The following is a 26,091-nucleotide window of genomic DNA, read 5'->3' on the forward strand; positions in this document are numbered from 1 at the left end:
TTTGTTACTCAATTAAATAGTAGTTTGACTTTTTTTTATACCTTTTTAACAACTACTGCTAATTGGGGCAGCTGCTTAATTGGGCCAAAATGTACCTGGTGTGTCCCAATTAACCAAAATCCACCATATCTATAATGGAAGGACTGCAATGAAGGTTCGCCATATTGGCTGCTAGAATATTGCAAGGGGTGGGTGGGGGTTTTTTTGTCATATGGAGAGACCAAGTAAAATAAGCCTTTACCTTCTTGAGTTCAGAAGCATGACAATGCTGAGTATTTTAAAAGACAAAGTAGATGATTACATATTTAGATAATAGAGGGGTGTGGGTCCAGTACAAGAAGAGGGTACAAAGAGTCCAGACTTATTAACCCCTGAGAATTTGGTGTTCAACTGTCGTATTACACCACTTCAGCCTTTAATGTGAAGTCAAGAGTTAGTAGAATTCTAGGATTTAGACCCAACAATGAAAAGCAGCAAAATATTTTCAAAGCAGGGTGATGTCGTGATTGAGAAGGGAAGCTTCAAGTGTTGTTGTTTCCATGCACCTACTGACTTCTCAAGCAATTCCTGATATTACATGGACTGAATTGAGCTGACAATAGACTAGCTTCTGTAATGTGGGAATTTAAGGAGGAAATCAAGATGTGTTAACCACTTGATATATCTCGTCGAACGTGGTTGCAAATGCTTCGTTCTTGTCATTAGCAATAACATGCTGGATCGTAGGATATTCTTGGACTCAGAGGAAGTTGTTAAAATATCTGATTTGAGGTAGTTAAAATCATAGAAAGACCAAACTGTCTGTCTCCCGATAGAGAGACACTCTTGGCCACAAAATAGAAGGCCTATTGAAGCTAATTCATGAAAAACAAAAGTGAAATGAATTGTCTTCATGCAGTGAGTGGTTAACACCTGGAATGCACCACTAGTGGATCTGAATTCAAACATTGTATTGCAGCAGAAAACTGATAAGTACTTCTGGTAAGATGGCAGCATGTTCAGACACAGCAGTTTCTATGCTAGTCAACCAAAGGTATTATCTTTTTTTAAAGTGTATATCTTATGATTGCAAGAGCCTGCTAGACATTAAAAGCTTGAAGTACTGCAGGTCTACTCCATCAGTAAGTTTCCCATTGGAGGAGAAACTGAAGGAGCTGGACTTGATAAGGACCGTGATGCTGCCTGCGACAGGCGTCAGTGCATGATGGAGGTGTGCAATCTAACAGCGAGTAATTGTGTTGGTTGTTTTTCTTGTGATTGCAAGACCTGTTGGACGTTGGTGGTGTGGAATACTGCAAATCCAATTTATTCCTTTATTGGCAAACAGCGAGGGAGCTGTGTGGCCCCAGTCGTAGTAAAGACTCAGCCCTAAGCTGTGGTGTCCCCTGGTTGCACCGGCACAAGGAAAGGCATGAAATTTAGGTACTCCACCGGAGTGCTGGAGGTAGTGCAGTGTCCATGCTGTAGTCGTTGCTGTCCTTCAGTGTTCACTCAGCAGAAGAGAGTGCAGACTACTGCAACTTTCATGGAGTCAGACTATAATTTTTCGTGTGACTGTGTTTTATTCCTATCTTATATGTGCCTTATGCTGTGTATGACTGTCAGTACTGTGTTTTGCACCTTGGCCCCAGAGGAACACTGTTTCATTTGGCTGCATTCATTAGTATTCATGTATGGTTGAATGACAATTAAACTTGAACTTGAAAGTTAAAAAAAACATGCAAAACTACGTAATAGAGTGAATAGGAGTGGGACTGCTAAATTGCTTTTGCACATTACCAGCACGTACTCAGTCAGTCATATAATGTTTTCCATGTTATGAACTTCTCTGAGATTCTGTTTCATATTGGATGTGTTATTTAATGATTTTTTTTTTGTTATGGGCTTGATCCTAGTTATACAATGATCTTAACTTTGAAAGAATACAGATTCAAATATTTAGTGTGAACAAAAAGACTATTTTGTTGGCTTGCATGAAAATAAATTTCCAGTCAGTTGAGCTCAATATTCAATACGCTTTTCCATAATTTGAAGATCAGAGGCGAGTGTATAGTGTGCTGATATTACATTTTGAAGAGAATTTGGGACAGTTTGTAAGAATACTTAAAGGTGAAAGCTCTTATGCAAAGGCATAATCTACTCTAGGAATGTAAAGGTCCTACCTTAGGAATGTAAAGCTGGGTGGTGAACCTGGATGGTGGGGCAGGTAATAAGAACGTAACATTTCTGTGGGCAATGCTGGTCAAATTCATTCAAGACCGAAGATATCAAATATTTTTCTCCATTTACCCATCAAACCATCTAATAAGCATTTTAATAAAGTTGAAGAAAACTTCCCCTGCTTATTAAAAATACCACTTGTGTAATTTAGACAAAAAGATGGCAGTGAAGCCCATCGAACAGCAAGGAAATTAATTAGCCACCAAGCATTCTAAAATAGAATATGTTTGATATGACATCAGAACATGGAAAGAAAAAGAAGCCTGGGTTGAAGGTCTTTTTCTTGTGGCTAGAGATTAAAAATTCAACTGCTAATAGAGGAACCACCGAAATATTAAGAAGAATTTAAAACAAGTTCACGAATGCTTATGTTATTCCTTATCGCCAGTGAAGGATTCTACAAATAATTTGTCTTATTATCACCTACTTTATCAGCATATTAATTTTCTTGGAAATTTATATTAAATAGATTGATTTTTCTCAAGAAGACTAGAGTATTTGTATCCAATGTGGAGGGTCATAGAAACTTGGGCATTCTGGAGTTCTGATAAATTTATATTGTTTTATTTATAGGCATGAGTTAGTGATTACAGATAGATTAGAATGTTCACGCACAACATGCTGAAGGAACTCAGCAGGTCGGGCAGCATCCGTGGAAACTAACAGTCAACGTTTCGGGCCGGAACCCTTCGTCAGGACTGAAGAGGGAAGGGGCAGAGGCCCTATAAGGAAGGCGGGTGGAGGATGGGAACGGGAAGGCTGTTAAGTGCCAGGTGAAAAACCAGTAAGGGGAAAGATCAAGGGCTGGGGAGGGGATAGGCAGGAAAGGTGAAGAAGGAATAGGGGAAAGCACAATGGGTAGTAGAAGGAGGCGGAACCATGAAGGAGATAGTAGGCAGCTGGAGGAGGGAGCAGAGTGAAAGTGGGATGGGGGAAGGGAGGGGGAGGGAATTACCAGAAGTTGGAGAATTTAATGGTCATTGTGCTTTCCCCTGTTCCTTCTTCACCTTTTCTGCCTATCCCCACCCCCATACCTTGATCTTTCCCCTTACTGGTTTTTGACCTGGCATCTACCAGCCTTCTCATTCCCACCCTCCCCCCACCTTCTTTATAGGGCCACTGCCCCTTCCCTCTACAGTCCTGACGAAGGGTTCCGGCCCGAAACGTCAACCGATCATTTCCACGGATGCTGCCTGACCTGCTGAGTTCCTGCAGCGTTTTGTGCGTGTTGCTTTGACCCCAGCATCTGCAGAATATTTTGTGTTTAGATTAGAATGTTAATTTTTTAGATGTTAAAGATTACGAATTACAACCCGATGTCAGGGTAGGTTTATAATATTGCGAGACCAAGCATATATGCGTAAGAAGATTTAACTTTAAAAATACATATTAAAATTGCCGCTACAGCAATTATATACAGTAGGCTGTTGTACCTCTCACAGGCGCCAGGAGGCGATATGCGTTCCCACCTCTTTCTGGGGATCGTCGCAGAAACAAAATATGTCTTTGTTTTGCTCTGCGGATTTGCAAAAAAAAACACAGTTGGTAGAGGAAAAGGCATTAGTGTGAGCGATTAATACTTTTTTTACTCAGTAGACTCGGTCTCGTTCATTTTTTGCTCGGAGCTGCCGCCGATCTCCATGGTAACCATCTGGGTGCCCGGATTTGGTGATGCAAACGTCAGCACAATGGCCGCGGAGGGCGATGTTGTGGTGGACGAGGGGAGCTGCGAGATAACGCAATACGTAGCCGAGTTCGTACAGAAAGAGTTGGGAAATGATCCCAGATCTTTAAAGAAACTCCCTCAAATAACAGAGGAACTAGCGCTGTACAAAAAAACTCTGGAGGAACAGGTACGATGCCCAGGCCTCGGCCTCTGGATTCATTGGGGTTCTGCAGCTTCCCAGTGCTCCATCCCCAACATTCATTCATAAAGTAACACCCTTTGAATAATGTAAACCATCAGTAACTAACAAATGAACATTAAATGGAATCACAGTTATAAAAATACTTCAAGTGTGTCCATAACAACACACAGAAAATACTAGAGGAAATCAGCAGGTCAGGCAGTATCTATGGAAATGAATAAAGGATCGATGATTCGGACCGAGACCCTTCTTCAAGACTGGAAAAAAAAGGGGGGGGGAGATGCCAGAATAAAGAGATGGAAGAGGGGAAGGAGGTTAGCTAGAAGCTGTTAGGTGAAGCTAAGGGAGTAGGAAAGGTGAAGGTTTGAAGAGGAAGGAATCTGACAGAAGAGGAGGGTGAACCGTAGGAGAAAGGGAAGGAGGGAGGGTACCCAAGTTTGTTCATAGTTGTGTCATGAAAGGCTTAGAAATAACAGTGGTTTCATTTGAGAAAGATTACATAATTCTAGTTTTCTGCATATGAAGGAAAGAACTTGTTGATAAACGTTTTTTATTCATTGTATGGGGTTTGCATTATATATTGAGCTTATATCAGAAAGATTCATTATTATATTCAGACAAACAAATTCTGGTATTGAACAGAGAGCAGAAAATGGTCGGAAATTCATCTTCATCTGTGGAAAGATAAAAAGCCAATACCTTCAATCTGCATGAATGCTGACCTGAGTTTTTGCAATATTTTCTGTTTTAGTTTCATATTTTCAGTTTCCCTCTGCAGTTTATTTGATTTTCATTAACGGGCATTGAATAAATTTTCATTAAATCTCTCAATATATGCTTTTCATTTTAGGACCCCAGAATGATTCTTTAGTAAGGAACACCGTGTATTTATGTGATGATTTTTGGCTTTGTTTTCAGGAAGTCCTATGTCATATACAGGCACTGAAATACTTCTGCATTGTAATTTATAAATGACATTCCTATATGATACACATATGTGATAAAGACCAGATTACATAGGTTCAAGGATATATAATGGGCAGGTTAGTGACCCCTTAACTTGTGCATAATAGTAACATTAGATTTATATTTATTACCGCTGTAAGTCAGCATTTGAGGCATAGCACTCTAGTCTTGTAATTGAGTGTTGATTAAGTATTACTGATAGTATTTGTATAGATATTTGTATGGAAACTTTGACAAATGGAAGAAGACATGACAAAGTGAGCCAATCAAACATAGAGGAAACCTTAGGGCTAATATATCCACAGTGACTCCAGATCCACTCCCCAGATCAACACAGCAACACATTTTGCTTCCTGGGGTTATCTGACGATTATCTACATTGTCAACAAGCATTGAATTAGCTCTGTTGACTGGGCAGCTGTGATAAATATCTCCCAAATCTCTGCCTTTTTAAAATATTATTGGTCATTATTGATACACTGGAGCTTTGAATTTCCTCTTCATCGTGAATGGCTATTGAATTAACATAATATATATCCTTCAACAATAATTTCTCATTTTTAATTTTTAATTTAAGATGTGGATGGTGTATCTGATGCCTATCTTGTCAATTGTTTGTTTAAAACCAAAAAAATTATTGATCATTGAGCCACTTCAGACATCTTACAGAATCAAACAAGACAGATTGGATGTAAGTTATACCTTAGTTTACGGAGAGCTCTTTCCTTTAAGAAATAGAAGCAGAAAAGTCTGCATAAAATCAAAAAGTGGAAAGAGAAAGGAGTTAATGCTTTTGTTTGATTTTATTTTCATGCAGCAGACGAACCTATTGAAACCTATTAAAATTGAAATCGCATGATGTTTACAAAACTTAGTTTTTTTTATTTGTTATTTCTCTTGGCATAATTATTTATGGCTTGGAGTCTGACATGGGATTCAAAACTAGTTCTAAATCCCATGCTGTTCCTGTCCTAACACTATCATACCTCACTTAAACCACAGTGTTTTAAATACATAGTGTCAAATCTGCTTGTTGGAAGAGTATATCTAGACCCAGAGCATATTGCTGTTGGTTTGCATGATTTAAGCATCGGTCCACATTAACTGTAAAGGCAGGGTGTCAGATCTGGAGGGGAGGGTTGGGCTGATTTTGCTTGCTCTCATGCAATGTTCGCTCCTCTCTCTGCGGCACTGAGTCCGTGGGACTGCTTCCGCTGTTACGCGCTTTGTGTCTGTGAGCTTCACGGTGATTTGCTAGGACCGAGGCTTTGGGCCTACTCCGGCTGCTTGGAGGATTCGGGGTATATGGACTCAATTTGGTTCCGAATGCTGTTGCTGTTTGCATGATTTGTGTTTTATTGTTTTTCTCTGCATTGGATGTTGGATTTTCTTTTTCGATTGGGTTCCTTTGGGTTTCTTGCCTTGTGGCTGCCTGTAAGCAGACAAATCTCAAGGTTGTATAATTTATACTTTCTTGTATTGATAATAAATGTTCTTTGACTTTGATCCTATTTATTTGGTTGTGATCTGGACGTAATGTATTTCAATTCATTTAGCTTTCATTTGTTGATGCATTTTGTGAGCCTGAGAGATATTTGTGTGTGATAGAAAATTTCAGTAAAACAATAATTAAGACTATAAGTCATAGGAGCAGAATTTCTTCTTTGCCATTACATCGTGACTGATCCATTTCCCTCTCAAACCCATTCTCCTGCCTTCTCCCCATAACCTTTCACATCCTGACTAACATGAACCTGTCAACATCTGCCTTAAGTAAACCCAAAGACCTAGTCTCCACAGCCACCTGTGGCAGCAAGTTCCACAGATTCATCACCCTCTTGCTAAATAAATTCTTCCTCATCTCCGTTCTAAAAGGACATCCTTCTATTCTGAGGCTGTCTTATCCTGCACTATAGGAAACATCCTTTCCACATCCACTTTCTAGGCCTTTCAACATTCGATAGGTTTCAATGAGATTCCCCCCTCATTCTTCTAAATTCCAGCGAGAACAGGCCCAGAGCCATCAATTGCTCCTCATACGATGCCTTTCATTCTCGGAATCATTCTTGTGAACCTGCTCTGAGCCCTTTCCAATGTTAGTACATCCTTTCTTAAATCAGGGGCCTAAAACTGCTTACAATACCCCAAGTGGGGCCTCACCAGTCCCTTTAAAGCCTCAGAATTACATCCTGGTTGTTATACTCTAGTCCTCTCAAATTGAATGCTAACAATGCAATTGCCTTCCTCATCATTGACTCAACCTGCAAGTTAGCCTTTAAGGAATCCTGCACGAGGACTCCCAAGTCCCTTTTAATTTTCTCCCTGTTTAGGAAATAGTCTATGATCTTATTCCTTGTACCAAGGTCCCTGACCATACAATTCTTGAGACTGTTTTCCATCTGTCACTTCTTTGACCATTCTCCTAATCTGTTTAAGTCCTTCTGCAGCCTCGCTGCTTCCTCAATTCTACCTGCCCCTTCACCTGTCTTTGTATTATGTCATCCAAATCACTGACATACAATGTAAATGGAAGCAGTCCCAACCCCAACCCCTGTGGAACACTACTAGTCACCGGCAGCCAATTAGAAAAGGCTCCCTTTATTCCCACTCTTTGCCTCCTGCCAATCAGCCACTGCTCTGTCCATGCTAATATCTTTCTATGTAATACCATGGGCTCTTGTTAAGCAGCGCCTTGTTAAAGGCCTTCTGAAAATTCAAGTACACAACATTCACTGAACCACCTTTGCCTGTTCTTGTTATTTCCTCAAAAAATTCCAACAGATTTGTCAGGCAAGATTTTCCCTTAAGGAAACCATGCTGACTCTGGCCTATTTTATCATGTGCCTCCATGTACCCTGAAACCACATCCTTTACGATTAACTCCCAACATTTTCCCAACTACAGAGGTCAGACTAACTGGCCTGTAATTTCCTTTCTTCTATCTCCCTCCCTTCTTGAAGAGTGGAATGACATTTGCCATTTCCCAGTCCTCCCAAAGCCAACCAGAATCTATTGATTCTTGAATGGTCGTTAGTAATGCCGTCACACTAGAATTTTGCATCTTCCATTTTAACTCTCTAAGGATTTGATTTCATTTTTTGCCATCAGAACCACGACACCCCCTCTACATTGCTGCCTGTCCAGTGTGCATCCTTGGATGTTGAGCTCCCAGGTGTACTCTTCTTTCAGCCGTAACTCTGTGAAGCCCTCAACGTCGTACTTGTCAATCTCTGTGCTGTGCTACAAGATCATCTCTTATTCCGTATACTGCATGCATTCAAGTATAACATTCAAGTCCTGTATCCGTCTCCCATTTTGATTTTGTCTGCCTTTGACACTACAGCTTATCTCACTGATTGCAATTTTGCCCTATCATCTGCCTGTTCTTCCTGAAAGTCTCACCTCATACTGCCTCTCCTTGTAAACCAACAGCTCTATCTTCAGCCCTATCACTCTGGTTCCCACCCCCCCTGCCAAATTAGTTTAAAGCCTCCCCAATATGCCTTTCCCAGAAGAGATCCCAATAACCTAGAAATTTGAAACCCTGCTGCCTGCACCAGTTTCTCAGCCATGCATTCATCTGCCAAAATCATCCTGTTCTTATCCTCACTAGTGCATGGCACAGGTAGCAATCTAGAGATACGCTGATGGTCCTGCTCTTCAGCTTTCCAGGACCTCCTGGCTTTTCCTACCTTATTAAATGAGTAGAACTTCTTGAATTGAGACCTAAACATTCAGTGTAAATCAAAACATAAGCAAAACTGTCCCATTAAAATTACTGCTCCATGCTGAACAATTAATTTTTTCAGAGATATTAAACATTAGTATAACATTGAAAGTGGGAATCTTAAGAATGACTTGCATCTCTCTCACATAATGATAGAGATATGTGCTGCCTGCCATGGAAGCCCCATTTGACAATTCAGTATGGCCTACCTAGTGGTGAACAGCTTGTCCAACATTTGTAATGAAATCTGTAATGAAAACTTCATTCTTGAGGTTGGCTCTTCAGGTTCCTTCCAGTCAGGAATTTGTGTTTATTTAGCTTACAACTTGGAGTCGGCCCTTTGAGCCTCACTGTCCCAGCAACCCCCGACAAACCCAATTAACCCTAACCTAATCATGGGACAATTGACAATGATTGATTAACCTACCCGATTTATCTTTGGACTGTCGGCGGGGGGGGGGGGGGGACCAGAAGGCCTGGAGAAAACCCACACATTCCACAGGAAGGACGTAGACTCCTTAAAGAATGACGCTGCAATTGAGCTCTATCACGAGAATTGCTTTTGCAGCTGGTAAAGCCAGATACATGCTATATCTAATTTGGCACAAATTACAGATGCTACCTGACCGGCTGAGTTCCTCCAGCATTTTCTGTGTGTTGCTGCCAGAACATACTTCCCAGTATGATCTGCTAGAAATTAAAAATAAATTGATATTCTAACATTGGATGTGAAACACAGAGGCAGTTTCAGTCATGAAAATCTTCCAGTAACTTCAGGAATGTAGTTCATTCCTTCTCAGAAATGTTGAGTACGGGCACTGGTTTCCTATATTTGTATTCTGTAAGATTTTGGGAGGTTTGATATATGTGTGTTAACTGAGTTTATATTTATATATGCTAATTATTAACAATGTAATCCCAATAGCTCTGTATTAATATTCCGTTAGGTTCAATATTTTGATATTAATAAAAAGATTGAAAAGGTACTGCATCCCCAAATTAAGTGCAGATGGCTTGGAGTGAGAGCCACTTCTTTTTTTTTGTCTCTGTGGAAAATACATACCCTACACTGTTAACAGAAACCCTATCGTCATTCCTTGTCTGGATATCTTCCTGCAATTTAGAATGCAATCTCTGGGTGAAGGTGCTTTTGTCCCAAGATGTAGCTGAATTTCTGATTTTAAACCAGTTATGTGGAATTTTTGCCCTTTGTATATGCATATGAGCAAATTCCAATCCTTCTTGCAAGGTTAGCCTAAAAACTATATTTAGAATGCCATGTATTTTTAAGCTGAAGTGAAGATTTATAAAACACACATCTCTGTAATGTCATTTGCCTAATTTTAACTTTTGTGTTAAAATTGATATAGGTTCTTACTGTCTCATCTGAAGTGCCAAAGAAAATTGAAAATGCTTTCAAGAATGCTGAAAACTCCAAGAAGTTACTACGTGGCATTCTTATGAAAAAGGCAGCCTTAGCTGAGTCTATCGACAATCATCTACTTACAGCCCAGCCTTTAATGGAAGAATTGAGAGTATTGATTGGACAGATTGAAGAGATTGAGCGGCACCTCTGGTACTTGAAATGGATTTCACAGATAGAAGAGTTAAGGTAAATGTGCCTGAGAAACTATGAGAAAGGATCTTTGACTTTGAGTTTACAAGAATTCAAATCCTGTTCAGTGTGAGATTTTAAAAAAAGATTATAGTAGATGTATAGAGTGAATGTCAGGGATGCTGTTTGAATAGCTGTATGATGACCTGATAGTGCTACTTTTGGCGATATTGTCAACTTGTCTCACCTCTGCTTTGCTTTTTAGGTTGACATAAAGCCTAATACTGTCTGCAGTGTTACTGAGTATTAATTGTCTATTGTATTTAGTTCAGTTCTCTGCAGGAGTCCGGCTCTTTGCTTATGATAGATTATGTGCAGAAGAGGCCATTCAACTCATAGTGACTGTATCAGCACTCTACCAGAACAACAACTAGTTGCTCCCAATGGCCTTTTCTCCCAAGCCTTGCAATTTTTTTCTCCCCATATCCACTTTGTTCAAATCTTTCTTTATTTTTATACCTCTATTAAGTCTCCCTTGAGCCGTCTCTTTCCAAAGAAAATAGTCCTAGCATCTCTTCAGTCCTCTATAGTGCTCTCTCTCACCTCCTATAATGTGACCAGAACTTAATAGGATATTCCATTTGAAGTCAGTCCAATGTTTTATGAAGATTCAGCTTATTTTTATGCTTCTTCTTGTTTGATCAAATTCTGAAACAAATTTTTCCTCACTTTTCATATTTTCTCGTGACATAGTCCAGTTTAGGCAAACTCACAGAGAAATCCCAATTCCCCACTAAGTTTCTCAATAACATCTTTCCCCACATTCCGACTGATCCCTCCAAGGTTGTATCATTCACCTACATGCAAGGTAATTTATAAGGCTAATTATGCCTACCATACTTTTGGGATGTCGGAGGAAACCTGTGCAGTCACATGCAAACTTCAAAGACTTCACTAGAGATCAGGATTGCCGGTCAGATTTGTAGAATGTCTAAGGGATGGCTTTTTAGAACAGCTTGTTGTTGAGCTCACTGATGGTTCAGGTGTGCGAAATTGGGTGTTGTGCAATGATCCAGAGGTGATAAGAGAGCTTCAGGTTAAGGAACCCTTAAGAAACAGTGATCATAATGTGATCGATTTCACATTGAAATCTGAGAGGGAAAAAATAAAATCCAGTGTGTCGGTATTTCAGTGGAATAAAGGAAATTACAATGGCATGAGAGGGGAACTGGCCGAAGTTGAATGGAAAGGGACATCTGCAGGAAGGACAGCAAAGCAGCAATGGCTGGAGTTTCTGCAAAAAATGAGGGAAGTGCAAGACAAATATATTCCAAATAAGAAGAAATTTTCAAAGGGAAGAAGGACACTACTGTGGCCAAAGTTAAAGCAAAAGAGAGGGCATACAAAGAAGCCAGAGCTAGTGGGAAGATAGAGGATTGGGAAGCTTTTAAAAACTTGCAGAAGGAAACTAAGAAGGTTATTCGGAAGGAAAAGATGAATTATGAAAGGAAGCTGGCGACTAAAATCAAAGAAGATACTATAAGCTTTTTTAAGTATATAAAGGGTAAAAGAGAGTTGAGGGTAGATATAGGACCAATACAAAATGACACTGGAGATATTGTAATGAGAGATGCAGAGCTGGCAGAGGAACTGAATGCATATTTTGCTTCAGTCTTCACAGTGGAAGACGTCTGCAGTATACCAGACATTCCCTGACACTGAAGTTCGTACAGTGAAAATTATGACTGAGAAGGTGCTCAGGAAACTTAATGGTCTGAGGGTGGGTAAATCTCCTGGACCTGATGGAATGCACCCTCGGGTTCTGAAGGAAGTGGCTGGAGAGATTGCAGAGGCATTAATGATGATCTTTCAAGAATCGATAGATTCTGACATTGTACTGGATGACTGGAAAATTGCAAATGTTACTCTGCTATTTAAGCAGGGTGGGAGGCAGCAGAAAGGAAGCTACAGACCTGTTAATCTGACATCAGTGGTTGGGAAGTTATTGGAATCGATTGTTAAGGACGAGATTACGGAGTACATGGAGGCACATGACAAGATAAGCCAAAGCCAGCATGGTTTCTGAAAATTCTGCCTGACAAACCTACTGCAATTCTTTGGGGAAATTACAAGCAGGGTAGACAAAGGAGATGCAGTAGACGCGGTGTACTTGGATTTTCAGAAGGCCTTTGACAAGGTGCAGCATATGAGGCTGCTTAGCAAGATAAGAGCCCATGGAATTACAGGGAAGTTGCGGCATTGGCTGGTCGACAGAAAACAGAGAGTGGGAATAAAGGGATCCTATTCTGGCTGGCTGCTGGTTACCAGTGGAGTTCCACAGGAGTTGGTGTTGGGACCGCTGCTTTTTACGATGTATGTGAATGAATTGGACTACAGTATTAATGGATTTGTGACTAAATTTGCTGATTATACAAAAGTAGCGGGAGGATCGGGTAGTATTGAGCAAACAGAGAGCCTGCAGACAGACTTGGGTAGTTTAGGGGAATGGGCAAAGAAGTGGCAAATGAAATACAACGTTGGAAAGTGTATGGTCATGCACCTTGGTGGAAGAAATAAACAGGCAGACTATTATTTAGATTGGCAGAGAATTCAAAATGCAGAGATGCAAAGGGACTTGGGAGTCCTTGTGCAAGATACCCTAAAGGTTAACCTCCAGGTTGAGTCAGTTGTGAAGAAGGTGAATGCAGTGTTGGCATTCATTTCTAGAGTTATAGAATATAAGAGCAGGGATATGATGTTGAGGTTCTATTAGATAGGTAGATTGATAGACTTTATTGATTCCGAGGGAAATTGGGTTTCATTACAGTTGCACCAACCAAGAATAGAGCATAAATATAGCAATACAAAAACCACAAACAATCAAACAACAAAATGCAAACTATGCCAGATGGAAATAAGTCCAGGACCAGCCTATTGGCTCAGGGTGTCTGACCCTCCACGGGAGGAGCTGCAAAGTTCAATGGCCACAGGCAGGAACAACCTCTCGTGACTCCCAGTGTTGTATCTCGGTGGAATATAGCCGGAGTCCAACAGCACTCGTGAGACCACACTTGGAGTATTGTGTGCAGTTTTGGGCTCCTTATTTTAGAAAGGATATACTGACATTGGAGAGGATTTAGAGAAGATTCACAAGAATGTTTCCAGGAATGAAAGGGTTACTGTATGAGGAACGTCTGGCAGCTGTTGTGCTGTATTCCTTGGAGTTCAGGAGAATGAGGGATATCTCATACAAACATTCTGAATGTTAAAAGGCCTGAACAGATTAGATATAGCAAAGTTATTTCCCATGGTATTGGATTCTAGGACAAGAGGGCACAACTTCAGAATTGAAGGATGTCCATTTAGAACTGAGATGCGGAGAAATTACTTTAGTCAGAGGGTAGTAAATCTATGGAATTTGTTGCTGTGAGCGGCTGTAGAGGCCAAGTCATTGGGTGTGTTTAAGGAAGAGATAGATATGTTCTTGATTACCCAGGGCATCAAGGGGTATGGGGCAGGGGAGTGGGGAATGACTGGAAGAATTGGATCAGCCCATGATTGAGTGGCGGAGCAGACTCGATGGGCCGAATGGCCTACCTCTGCTCCTATATTTTATGGTCTGAATTCTATCACTGAGCTGCTCTTTACAATTCACAGAAGTATATTCTTAATTCAGAGTACCTGGTTTATTGTGTTCATATTTCTTTTGATTAGTAATCCAGTAGAATTAACCTTTGGCTCAGTGGAGTCTACTGTGCTTGGTAAGTTAATGTAAGATCTATATCTTTAATGTAAGATACTCACCTTACAGAAATAAGTCCTGTGCAGTTGTAGAGGGCTTTGTTGGCAACACACCAGATAAGTGCGCATTGTTTAGGTTTCTGGACCTAAAGAAGGATCTATGTTTGAAGTTGTGTATTCACTGAATTGATGCTGAGGGCAAGGCATTGTCTGTTAAGCAGAGAGGCTACTATTATTTCTTTCATTCTTATTTAACAGAGGCTCTGCTTTCTTGGGTTATCTCTTTAGTATTAAATCCCATCATTTTGAAAAGAGTTGAAGTTAGGCAATGACTTAAATCACCCTTCACCATAATTCTAGTGAGAACGTGAATTTTCTCAAGTTCATTATTAAATTTATTCTGTGCATCTTTTTTTGTATTTGTTAACTTGTAAATACTACTCTTAAAATATTATATTTTCTCTCCAGTGATTGTATTCAACAGCACCTAATGACAAATAGTGTCTCAGATGCTGCCAACACTCTAGTTTCCATGGCAGAATTAGACATAAAGCTTCAAGAATCATCTTGCACTCATCTGCTCAGTTTCATAAGATCCACTGTCAAATTTTGGCATAAAATTCTCAAGGACAGATTGACTAAGTGAGTATTGAAAAAAGTGAAATATTGGTTACTAGGGATAAAATCAATTAGCAATTTTAACGTTGGATGTAATAGAATAAAATATGTTGTGAAATTTCTGAAAAGCAAGTGGTTATATTTTTCTTTTAAAAGTTAACTTAAAAATCTCCTACAGTTATCAATTGTTAATATTTTCTAGATTCTCTAATATTTTATGTAGAATATAAGGGAAAAAAAGAGTAGGCTATTTGGCCCTCAAAATGCTCAGCCTTTCAGTAAGATCATTGCTTCCATGTCAATTTCCCTTTTCTCTTAATCCCCTTAATTTCCAAGACCCAAATATCTTGAATATTTCTGCTTATGGTTTCCAGAGCACTGAGGATGAACCATATAACAATTACAGCATGGAAACAGGCCATCTCGGCTCTTCTAGTCTGTGCCAAACTCTTACTCTCACCTAGTCCCACCGGCCTGCACTCGGCCCATAGCCCTCCATTCCTTTCCTGTCCATATATCTATCCAATTTAACTTTAAATGACGACATCGAACCTGCCTCAACCACTTCTGCAGGAAGTTCGTTCCACACAGCTACCACTCTCTGAGTAAAGAAGTTCCCCCTCATGTTACCCCTAAACTTTTGCCTTTTAACTCTCAACTCATGTCCTCTTGTTTGAATCTCCCCCACTCTCAGTGGAAAAAGCCTATTCACGTCAACTCTACCTATCCCCCTCATAATTTTAAATACCTCTATCAAGTCCCCCCTGAACCTTCTACACTCCAAAAAATAAAGAACCAACTTGTTCAGCCTTTCTCTGTAACTTAGGAGATGAAACCCAGGTAACATTCTAGTAAATCTCCTCTGTACTCCCTCAATTTTATTGACATCTTTCCTATAATTCGGTGACCAGAACTATACACAATACTCCAAATTTGGCCTCACCAATGCCTTATACAATTTCATTACATCCCAACTCCTATACTCAATGCTCTGATTTATAAAGGCCAGCATACCAAAAGCTTTCTTCACCACCCTATCCACATGAGATTCCACCTTCAGGGAACTATGCACCATTATTCCTAGATTCCTCTGTTCTACTGCATTCTTCAATGCCCTACCATTTACCATGTATGTCCTATTTTGATTAGTCCTACCAAAATGTAGCACCTCACATTTATCAGCATTAAACTCCATCTGCCATCTTTCAGTCCACTCTTCTAAGTGGTCTAAATCTCTCTGCAAGCTTTGAAAACCTACCTCATTATCCACAACTCCACCTATCTTGAATTGCTTCTGAGAAAACTATCTGTGTGATAATTAGTACAGAATGAGTTGGCTGTTGCAGATCTGCTGCTGCACAGTGCTAATAGTGCAAGCCCTTTATCCAAAAGCAAGGAAGTCCAAAACAAATGGGTAACGGGCTGTGCTTGCACCTTGCAGATATGTAAATGTAAATATACATTCATGCGTATCCCAAGCAGACAGACACAATGATCAAGTAAACGTATGATCTCACCTGCATCATTTTCCTGCAACCACTTCCTCGTCAGTCTTCCTACTGTTCCCACTTTCTCTGTTGCCGCTCTGTCTTCCTCCTCTCTCTCAATTGCCTTCCCCCATTAAAAACATAGATGTTTTGGTATTAGTGTTGTATTTATTTAATTTCTTTGAGAAAGCAATGTGCTGAATCCCACAAGTTATGGAGCTTAAACTCAGAAACAATGAAAGTATATTTTCAAGTCAAGATGGTGAGCAATTGGAAAAAGAACACAATGGTCCTTCATCTACTGTCTTTTCATTTCCTCTCAATCCTGCTTTCTTTTCCCCATTTCCCCACTCCAGCTACTGCCAGTTTTACCTTCCTGGCAAATACATTCTGAGAACAAGGTCCTGAAGCCTTCAGCCAACCTGGAATCCTGGCTTCCTTCTCAAAGAACTTCGGAGAGTCGTCACTTGTTTGGGTAGAGTTGCTGATGTTGATGGATTTTAATTTTCTGAGACTCCTTTGGTGGTTCTTAGTGCACAATTTCCCAGGAGGAGGATTTTGAGTGCAGGACCATGTCATTCTGCTGTAAATTCTACTGTGCTGAAGCACACACAGTTGATCTTTGATCCCATAGTGATGGAGACAGAAGCATGATCTCGCCCACACCATTACCCTCCATTGCACTCCGTGGATCTTTTAAATGTCTTGGTCCCCTCAGGTGAACAGGATACCAAACTTTTTTGAGTTTAAGAGGATCACAGGAAACAGACAACCATTATTTTTTATATACTTAGTGGCTGAGCTTCCTCAACTCCATGAATTCCTCTGCTTCACCACCCTCCAAGGGAAGAAATTTCTTTTAAACTCAGACTTGAATGACCAGTAGTTTTGTTTATGATGTTATGCCTTCAGTACTAGATAGTTAAAACAGGAGGAACATTATCCCTACATTAACCTGTCAAGCCCTGCCAGAAGTTTGTATACTTCAATTTGAACACCTTTCATTCAAAACATCAGTGTATGGCAGTAGTCTGTTTAATGTCATCTCAAAGGACAGACTCCCAACACAGAAATTAATCTAGTAAACCTTGCATTTCCTCTACTGTAAGCATACTCTTCCTTAAGTTGGAAGACTAGACCTGTACACAATATTCCAGATGCAGTTTTATCTGGGTCCTGTATAATTTTGGTAAGATGTCTTTATGATAGCTGTTTGTTCTCCTAATAGCTTGCGGTACTTAGATGTTAACTTTTATTGTTTTATGTACAAGTATTCCCAGATTCCCTTGAACAACATATTTTAAAGTCATTTCTATACTGTATATTTTTTAAAAACATGTTGTTTTCTACCTTTTTTAAACTCGGCAACAGAAATAAATTATTAGGGAAGTGGATAAGAAAAATTTATTTTAATACTTTATTTATTTATTAAAGTGGTAGAGTACAAGATACTATAAAATTTTATGCAATCTTGGTAATATTCCTCCTTTCACTCCTAGCTTCTTCAGAGGCTTCAAAAACTAGCTATGTTCAACTGTAATAAAGTTTTTATTCTATGGTTATAAGGAAATTCAAGAGACCTGCATGTCCTTGTAAATAAATCAGCAAAAGTTGCTACAGCTTGGGAGCAGGATCACTGCTGCATTTGGTTATGTTTTTATTATAAATAACTCATTATATATAAATATTTGGAAGAGAGAAATCTGTTTGAAAAGATTCATTGACTATTTCTTCCACATAGTGATTTTGATGAAATTCTAAAGCAACTGCATTGGCCTTTCATTGGACCCCAGCAATCCCAGACTCTTGCACTGGCATCAGTGGGAAATTCAACAGAACTCAACAACAACTTAGAAACAGTATTCATTCAACTCCTCAAGCTGCAGACATCGTATCCTTTTTCATTTACACTAACAAAGTTATCTTACTTAAATATGGATTTACCTCCAAATCACAAGTTGCTGGAAAAATATAAAAATAGTTCTATTACATTTTGTCATCATTAAGCACTAACTTTAAGTTCACAATTGGGTAAACTAGTGTGAGTACAAGGGTGCTCTTTTGAGATTTTTCTTGTGCCAGGTGAACTTCCAAATTTCACAGTTCAAACTGGCTCCTCAGTCAAAGATGAATAGACACCTGTGAGATACTTGAAAATCAGCAAATTCTATCTACTATGGAGGTGGAATAGAAGAAAAAATAAAAATATACCTTATTGATGCTGCTTACATATGCAGAACAAGCATAGGAAATGTAATAACATTTTGAAAATGTTCAAAAATGTTGACCTGTGTTTTAGCTAATTTTCAAAATTGCATACAGTTGAAGTTGTTAATAGGACTAGCCAAGAAATACTTATTTCGATTTTACTCTTCATGGTTTCTGAAGGTTACGCTTTTCTGATGTAGCAACTACTTTAGACCAGGAGATGGTGATAAATATTTGTCAGTCATATTGTGTTGTTGCTGAAAGCTTGCGTTGGAATTCCTTGAAAGTCCAAAAAAAAAGCAGATGTTGCGAACACTAAGCATCTGACTGCCAGTTTACAGAAATTCTTTGTTCATCATAAATATGTGCCAAACAGCACTTTGGTCTCAGATTTTGGGTTTTATTGGTTCCCTTCTCAGTTTACAGTATAAGAGGAGTTATCTTTCTGCTTTATTCGAATGTTAGATTTATTGTTATTAACAACTGTAGTGCAACTATCTTTAATGAAGTAATTATATATAAGCATTTCTGGAAAAATAACCTGTATTTTTGCAAGTACACGGTGCCTTTCACTGACGTTTTTAGGAGTTTTGTTTTAATATCCTTTTTGAATTGGACTGAAATTAACCTTAACTCATTGATGTAGAGATGAACTAATAACTAAACCGAAGCAGTTGCCAGAGAAGTATGATATTCCACCGTCTCTGCCTATTGCAATTCCCATTCAGCTTATGTTACTACCACTACAGAAGAGATTTAAATACCATTTTTCTGGCAACAGACAAACAAATATGCTAACTAAGGTTTAAAATTTTTTGAAACTTATATTTGATATAAAATAATGCAATGAATTCTATTATAGCCAGAATTGCCTATTTCAAATTTTTGATTTACTATCCCTATTTGTTCTTTGTGAGGTTTTCATTTTTGACATTTGAAGATCTAGACAAATGCTCTTACAAGTTGCTCTTAAAAATTCCTACCACCAAGTACATATTTACCTCTGCTTTCTGCAGAGATCACTCCTTCCATGATTCCCTTGTCCATTCATCCCTCCCCACCAATCTCCTTCCTGACACAATCCCTGCAAGCAACCAAAATCCTACACCTGCCCATTCACCTCCTCCCTCACTTTCATTCAGGGCCCCAGGCAATCTTTCCAGGTAAGGCAGCACTTCACCTATGAATCTGTTGGGGTCGGTTACTGTATTCAGTGCTTTTGATGTGGCCTCCTCTACATCCGTGAGATCTCCCATAGCAGCTTTGTTGAGCATCTGGTTTCCTAGTAGCCAAGCATTTTAATTCCAATCCCCATTTCCATTCTGACATGTCGTTTCATGCATCTTCTACTGCCATGATGAGGCCGCTCTCAGGTTGGAGGAGCAACACCTCATATTCTGTCTGGGTAGCCTCGATCTTAATGGCACAAACGTTGATTTCTCTAACTTGCAGTAACTTTTCCCCTCCCTCTTCACTTTTCTTCCATTGACCCTTTCTCCACACTCTCGCTCCCCTTTTACTACTTCTCTTCTCCTCACCTACCTGTCACCTCCTCCTGATGCCCTTACTCCTTCCTTTTCTTCCATGGTCGACTCTCCTCTCACATCAAATTCCTTCTTCTCCAGCCATTTACCTTTTCCTCGTATCACTTTGCAGCTCATGTTCTCGCAGCCCAAAACTAAACCAACAATTTGGCAGTTTTTAACTTATTAAGTGATGCATTGGTCTCTATCAACAGAATTCCACATAGTAAATTGTTCCTTTCTCCAAAAGCTTATAGAGAAATAAATGCAGAAATTGTTCTTAAAACTGACATAAACTCAATGGACCAAATGGCTTCATTTTGTGTCATTACAGAGTATGCAAAATATGAAATGCAAAATGAAGTATTGGCTAATATTTGTTTCATGAGTCACTATGTAAACTTCAATCATTTAAATAAAAGCTTGAGTTTCGTTTTCACTGCCTTTGCTTCAGTAAACATTCCAATAGCTTACATTTTCCTGGAGTCAATGTGCAGAAGAAAATACCGTCATTTTTGGACATATGTCATAAAAATTATTTCTACATGAATATAAATCTACAGTGCTGATTTATATTTGTCATTTTAGTATTTTAACCAGTTATTTTGAACTGAGTAACTTACAGTAAAGTTAATCCTAGTGACAAGATATGGAGTTTTTAACCTAGCTTCTACTGAGAACTGTATGTTGCTTACTTTTGAATTGTGCGAATCCACATTCTAAAAGTTGTGCTAAGTTCAAATCTTAATATTAAGTGTGTTTTAAGCATCAGGAATATTGTTGGAACTGGTAAAATACAAGTTATTTTCTATTTCTGCAGCCAGAGTGGTATCTGACGCAGGTGCTAATGTGGATTGGAAACCATACCAAGTTTTTGGAACAGAAAATTCAGCCCATTATAGATAAAACAGGCTCTCCTTTAGACGCCAGGGTAAGGTTTTATACAGAGAATTAAGATTTCTAGCAATCAGTTATATTGGAGTTACGAATTTTTAAAGCACCAGAATGGATTTTTCAGTCCACCGAGCCCATGCTGAGCACAGATAACCATTTGCACTAATCCTACATTGATCCTATTTTATTTTGCCAACATTCCGATCAACTCCCCTTAGATTTCACCACTCACCTACACACATGGAGAAATTCACTCTGGGCAATTAACTTATGAATGGGCCTGTCCTTGGAGGGCACTCAGAAATTGTCTGCAATCACAGGGGAAGTGTACAAACACCACAGAGCACCAGAGGTCACTACTGAACCCGGATTATTGGAGCTAAGAGGCAGGTGCTGTGGAGTATTACTGTTAATACTGTTTTTTTATCGTAATAAGATCTTACAGCTTATAAACTAGATGTTACACATTTTTATTGTTGAAAGACAAAGGAAGTATATGATAAAAGTTAGAAAATGAGTTGTTTGCGTTGTGGAAAAGATAGTTTATTCAATTATCCCTTAAAAATTCTCTTCCAAAATATTTCAAATTAGTGAGAATGTTCTGTGAGGATAATTTATTTCTCAATCCAGCATTCTATTTCCTTTGAACCTTTGCATAATTATGCTCCAGCCATATTTCCGTTTACAAATTCTTAGAATCACCTTTTATAAAAATCATTGTGAATTTGAGCACTTTCATTACGAGGCCTTCCATGAGTTGGGGCTGACCATGGATATTGCATCCTAGATGTCTACATGATATGTAAAGCAGGGCAATAAGATATAAAGAGCAAGCTGTTCCCTATGCTGCAGGCTCCCTTTCTTCATGCAGCTGGTAAATCCAAGGGAAGGGCAGAGACTGATACAGTTTGGCACCTGTGGCATCACAGGAGTTGCCTGTCAACATTGAACTCAACATAGGATTGCCTTAAGGACTCCAGCTCCCGATTTTTACCTCTGGGTTTACTCCCAAAGCCTTCGCCATGAGTGGGTATAGCCACAAGGAAGCGGAGGTTTGGGATGAGCATTTTCCTTCTAGATGAGCTGCAGCCAGGGCTAATGAGCCCCGTGTGCCTGATGTGACTAGTATTAAGGAACTAGTCACCTGCTTTTGCCCCTTCTGCCTGTAGAAATGGTTCCACCAGGCTTAGTAGCTAAGCCACATGCGAAGACCAGGAGGTGGATTTGGTTGTCAGAGGCTATTTGAGACACACACCATTGGGAGCATTTAATGGGTAGTGGGAGCTTATCCCCACTATTCCCACGGCTATGACAATCTAAAGGAACCACTTTCATTAACATATTTATAACACGCTTAATCACATGAACAAATGGCAGCCTTTGAATTGATTTTCGATTATTCATTTTTTGAATAATGAAGTCATTATTCAAATTTTGAAATTAAAATTGGAAGAGATAGGACAACTGAATTGGATTACATTACACTTGCACGAAGGGAAACAGAGTAAACATTTTAAGTTGAAAAAACTTTGTCAGTTCTAACAAAGTATCTTCAACTTAAAATATTAATTTTATTTCTCCTCCCGCAAATGTGGGCTGAGTATTTCCAGCATTTTCTGTTTTTATTTTAGGTTCCCACCATCAGCTATTTTTTTTCTTTATTTTTATTTTCGATTGGTGTTGCTTTTTTTAACTAATACATGTTATTTACACAGCTATAAAAATAGTATGGTATAAAAATCTACAATTGCATAAAGTATTATCAGGTTACTGTATATTTTAACCTTCAAATCTTATTATGAAACTTGGCAGTATTTAGTCTAATTTATTCAAATAACATGTTTCCACCTGTCTTTGTTATTTAGCTGGAGTTCTCACGGGGTCTTGTAATGCTGGTTTTGGAGAAGATGTCTGCTGATATTCCAAAGCTCCTCTATGATGATAGCCTGTTTTGTCACATGGTGGATGAAATATTGTTATTTGAAAAAGAACTGCATAGTGCCCATGGCTATCTTAGCAGCCTCCCAAGCTGTATGCACATCCTCTCAGAAGAGACCTGCTTTCAGAAATGGTTGACAGTGGAAAGAAAATGTAAGCATTAACATGGACTCTTGTGGAAGAGTAATTCTCTTTTTTTTTAACTATCTTTTGCATGATAGGTCAGTTGAATGATAATATAATTGATTTATTGTTGTTTGTAACTACTGGGAGATAAATTTGAAACATTGTACATGAGTCTGCAAGACATTACTTCCTACTAAGCGAAACCCAATAGAATGAATGGCAGCGATGCATTACTACCAGATAAACTCAACACCTTCTATGCCTGCTTTGAAAGGGAGAACACAACTACAGCTGTGAAGATCCCTGCTGCACCTGATGACCCTGTGATCTCTGTCTCAGAGGCCGATGTTAGGCTGTCTTTAAAGAGAGTGAACCCTCCCAAAGCGGAAGGTTCCGATGGAGTACCTGGAAGGCTCTGAAAACCTGTGCCAACTAGCTAGTGGGAGTATTCAAGGACATTTTCAACCTCTCACTGCAACAGGTGGAAGTTCCCACTTGCTTCAAAAAGGCAACAATTATACCAGTGCCTAAGAAGAATAATGTGGGCTGCCTTAATGACTATCAGCTGGTAGCACTCACATTGACAGTGATGAAATGCTTTGAGAGGTTGGTCGTGACTAGACTAAACTCCTGCATCAGCAAGGACCTGGACCCATTGAAATTTGCCTATCACCACAATAGGTCAATGGCAGACGCAATCTCAATGGCTCTTCATATGGCTTTAGACCACCTAGACAACACAAAACACCTACGTCAGGATGCTGTTCATCGACTATAGCTCAGCATTTAATACCACAATCCTGATTGAGAAGTTGCGGAACCTGGGCCTCTGTACCTCCCTCTGCAAATTGGATCCTCGACTTCCCTAACCAAAAGACCACAATCTGTGCATATTGGTGATCACATATCCTCCTCGCTGACAATCAGCACTGGCGCACCTCAGGGGTGTGTGCTTAGCCCACTGCTCTACTCTCTATATACACATGAGTGTGTGGCTAGGTATAGCTCAAATACCATCTGTAAATTTGCTGACGATACAACCATTGTGGTAGAATTTCAGGTGGTGACGAGAGGTCCTGCAGGAGCGAGATATGCCAACTAGTGGAGTGGTGCCGCAGCAACAACCTGGCACTCAACATCAGTTAGACAGAAGAGCTGATTGTGTACTTCAGGAAGGGTAAGATGAAGGAACACATACCAATCCTCATATGGGGATCAGAAGTGGGGAGGGTGGGCAGCATCTGAAGGATCTAACCTGGTCCCAATATATCGATGTAGTTATAAAGAAGGCAAGACTGCGGCTATACTGTATTAGGAGTTTGAAGAGATTTGGCATGTCAACAAATACACTCAACAACTTCTATAGTTGAACCGTGGAGAGCATTCTACCTGGCTGGATCACTGTCTGGTATGGAGGGGCTACTGCACAGGACCAAAAGAAGCTGCAAATCTGATTGTAAATCTGGTCAGCTCCATCTTGGATACTAACCTACAAAATACCGAGGACATCTTCAGGGAGCGGTGTCTCAGAAAGGCAGCGTCCATTAATAAGGATCTCCAGCACCAAGGGCATGCCCTTTTCTCACTGTTACCATCAGGCAGGAGATACAGAAGCCTGAAGGCACACACTCAGCGATTCAGGAACAGCTTCATCCCCTCTGCCATCTGATTCCTAAATGGACATTGAACCTTTGGACACTACCTCACTTCTTTTTTAATATACAGTATTTCTGTTTTTGCATGTTTTTAAAAATCTATTCAATATATGTAATTGATTTACTTATTATTATTTTTATTTTATTATTATTATTTTTCTCTGCTAGATTTTGTATTGCATTGAACTGCTGCTGCTAAGTTAACAAATTTCATGTCACATGCCAGTGATAATAAACCTGATTCTGATTGTCTAAAGCTGAACTGGAAAATTGCATGTTTTGCAATTTTGCAAATGAACCATGTGTCACAGGCACCCAATGCTGATTGAATGCAATTTCTAATCTAATCAATCTTGACTTTCAGTTGCTTTAGAAAAGATGGATTCAGTGCTGTCTTCAGAAGCTGCATGGACATCCCAGTATAAGGACATTATGGATGTAGATGAGATGAAAGCTCCAGATTGTGCAGAAACATTCATGACACTTCTTTTAGTGATTACAGGTAAAGAAGTTACAAAGAATATACAACATAAAATCAATCATTTTATGCCAGTGTTGATGTTGCACTTGAGTCTCATCTTTATATCTCTGCTTTATATGAATAATAATAAGAAACCTTTATTCCCTTCTTCCTGTTAGACTTTTCTAGTTTCCCTTTAAGTACCTCTGTATCATTTACCTTGACACCTACCAGTAGAAACAAGTTCCATATTGTTATCATTTTAAATGGATTTTTTGTATTCTCTTTTGGATCTTTTGATGACACCCTTCTATTGATAGACTTTGGATCTTCTTAACAGGTTGAAATATTCTGTTGTTCAAAAAGTTTCATTTAATAATTTATTACATTTTACCTCACCTTTTCTCTCCAAAAAAATGAAAATGTCATAATGCCATTCTTTCATTCCACTGATTTTTCTGCCACTCTTGTACATACGTTTTGTAACTCTCCACTGCCTCTCTGCATTCAGTAGTACAAAGACCATTAAACTATACTCTGTACACTACAGACTTTACACGTTATAGCAAAATTCTGATAATTGGCTATCTGATCATTGTAAAATCCTGGCAGCTTGGAATCTAGTTCACTAAATAACTTTTGCTGCATTGCATGCCGTTTACCGGATTCTATTTGCTGCATTCTCTGTCCACTAGCTGGCCTTCAGTTGCTGCGCTCCCAGTTCACTAGCCAGAACTCTAGTTTATGTGCACCTCGTTCATTTGCTGCTTCCTGGTTGCTGTGCTCCCTATCCATATGCAGCAGCACTGTTGTGCTCCCCACTCCCCCCCCCCCCCCGGCTCCAGGTTCTCACGCAACTCCCCCCCCCCGCCGGACCACTAGAAAGGGCTCTGGGCTTCAAGTCCATGAGCATTCACTTGTGCCAAATTTCTCACACCCCCTTCCACATGCGGGAGTCCCAATTCCCACCTCCCCTTCCACTCACTGGTGCCCCAGTTCCCGCTGTGCCTTTAGCTTATGTTATGTTAATTGTGCTGCCTTAAAACATACATGGTTCTGTTCTTCATGCTCCCCTCAGACTTTGAGTTTCACTGAAATATAATGG

General features: G+C 39.5%; 1 protein-coding gene across 2 annotated transcripts in view; it reads left to right on the forward strand.

Moving 5' to 3' along the window:
- The first annotated feature begins 3,695 nt into the window (after window positions 1–3,695).
- Window positions 3,696–26,091, forward strand: part of rint1 (RAD50 interactor 1) — a 48,796-nt gene continuing 26,400 nt past the window's right edge. The window contains exons 1-8 of one of the 2 annotated variants that reach the window (XM_063072879.1): window positions 3,696–4,073; window positions 10,152–10,393; window positions 14,546–14,719; window positions 17,924–18,073; window positions 19,037–19,193; window positions 20,734–20,844; window positions 22,673–22,898; window positions 24,891–25,028. In XM_063072879.1, the coding sequence (XP_062928949.1) occupies window positions 3,861–4,073; window positions 10,152–10,393; window positions 14,546–14,719; window positions 17,924–18,073; window positions 19,037–19,193; window positions 20,734–20,844; window positions 22,673–22,898; window positions 24,891–25,028 (1,411 nt within the window). In that variant the 5' untranslated portion in view covers window positions 3,696–3,860. Of the gene's footprint in view, window positions 4,074–5,006; window positions 5,132–10,151; window positions 10,394–14,545; window positions 14,720–17,923; window positions 18,074–19,036; window positions 19,194–20,733; window positions 20,845–22,672; window positions 22,899–24,890; window positions 25,029–26,091 lie in introns of those variants that run through there. The other variant, XM_063072880.1, reaches the window with a different exon arrangement.

Source organism: Mobula hypostoma, chromosome 20 (assembly GCF_963921235.1).
Source record: "Mobula hypostoma chromosome 20, sMobHyp1.1, whole genome shotgun sequence".
NCBI classification, from domain to species: Eukaryota; Metazoa; Chordata; class Chondrichthyes; order Myliobatiformes; family Myliobatidae; genus Mobula; species Mobula hypostoma.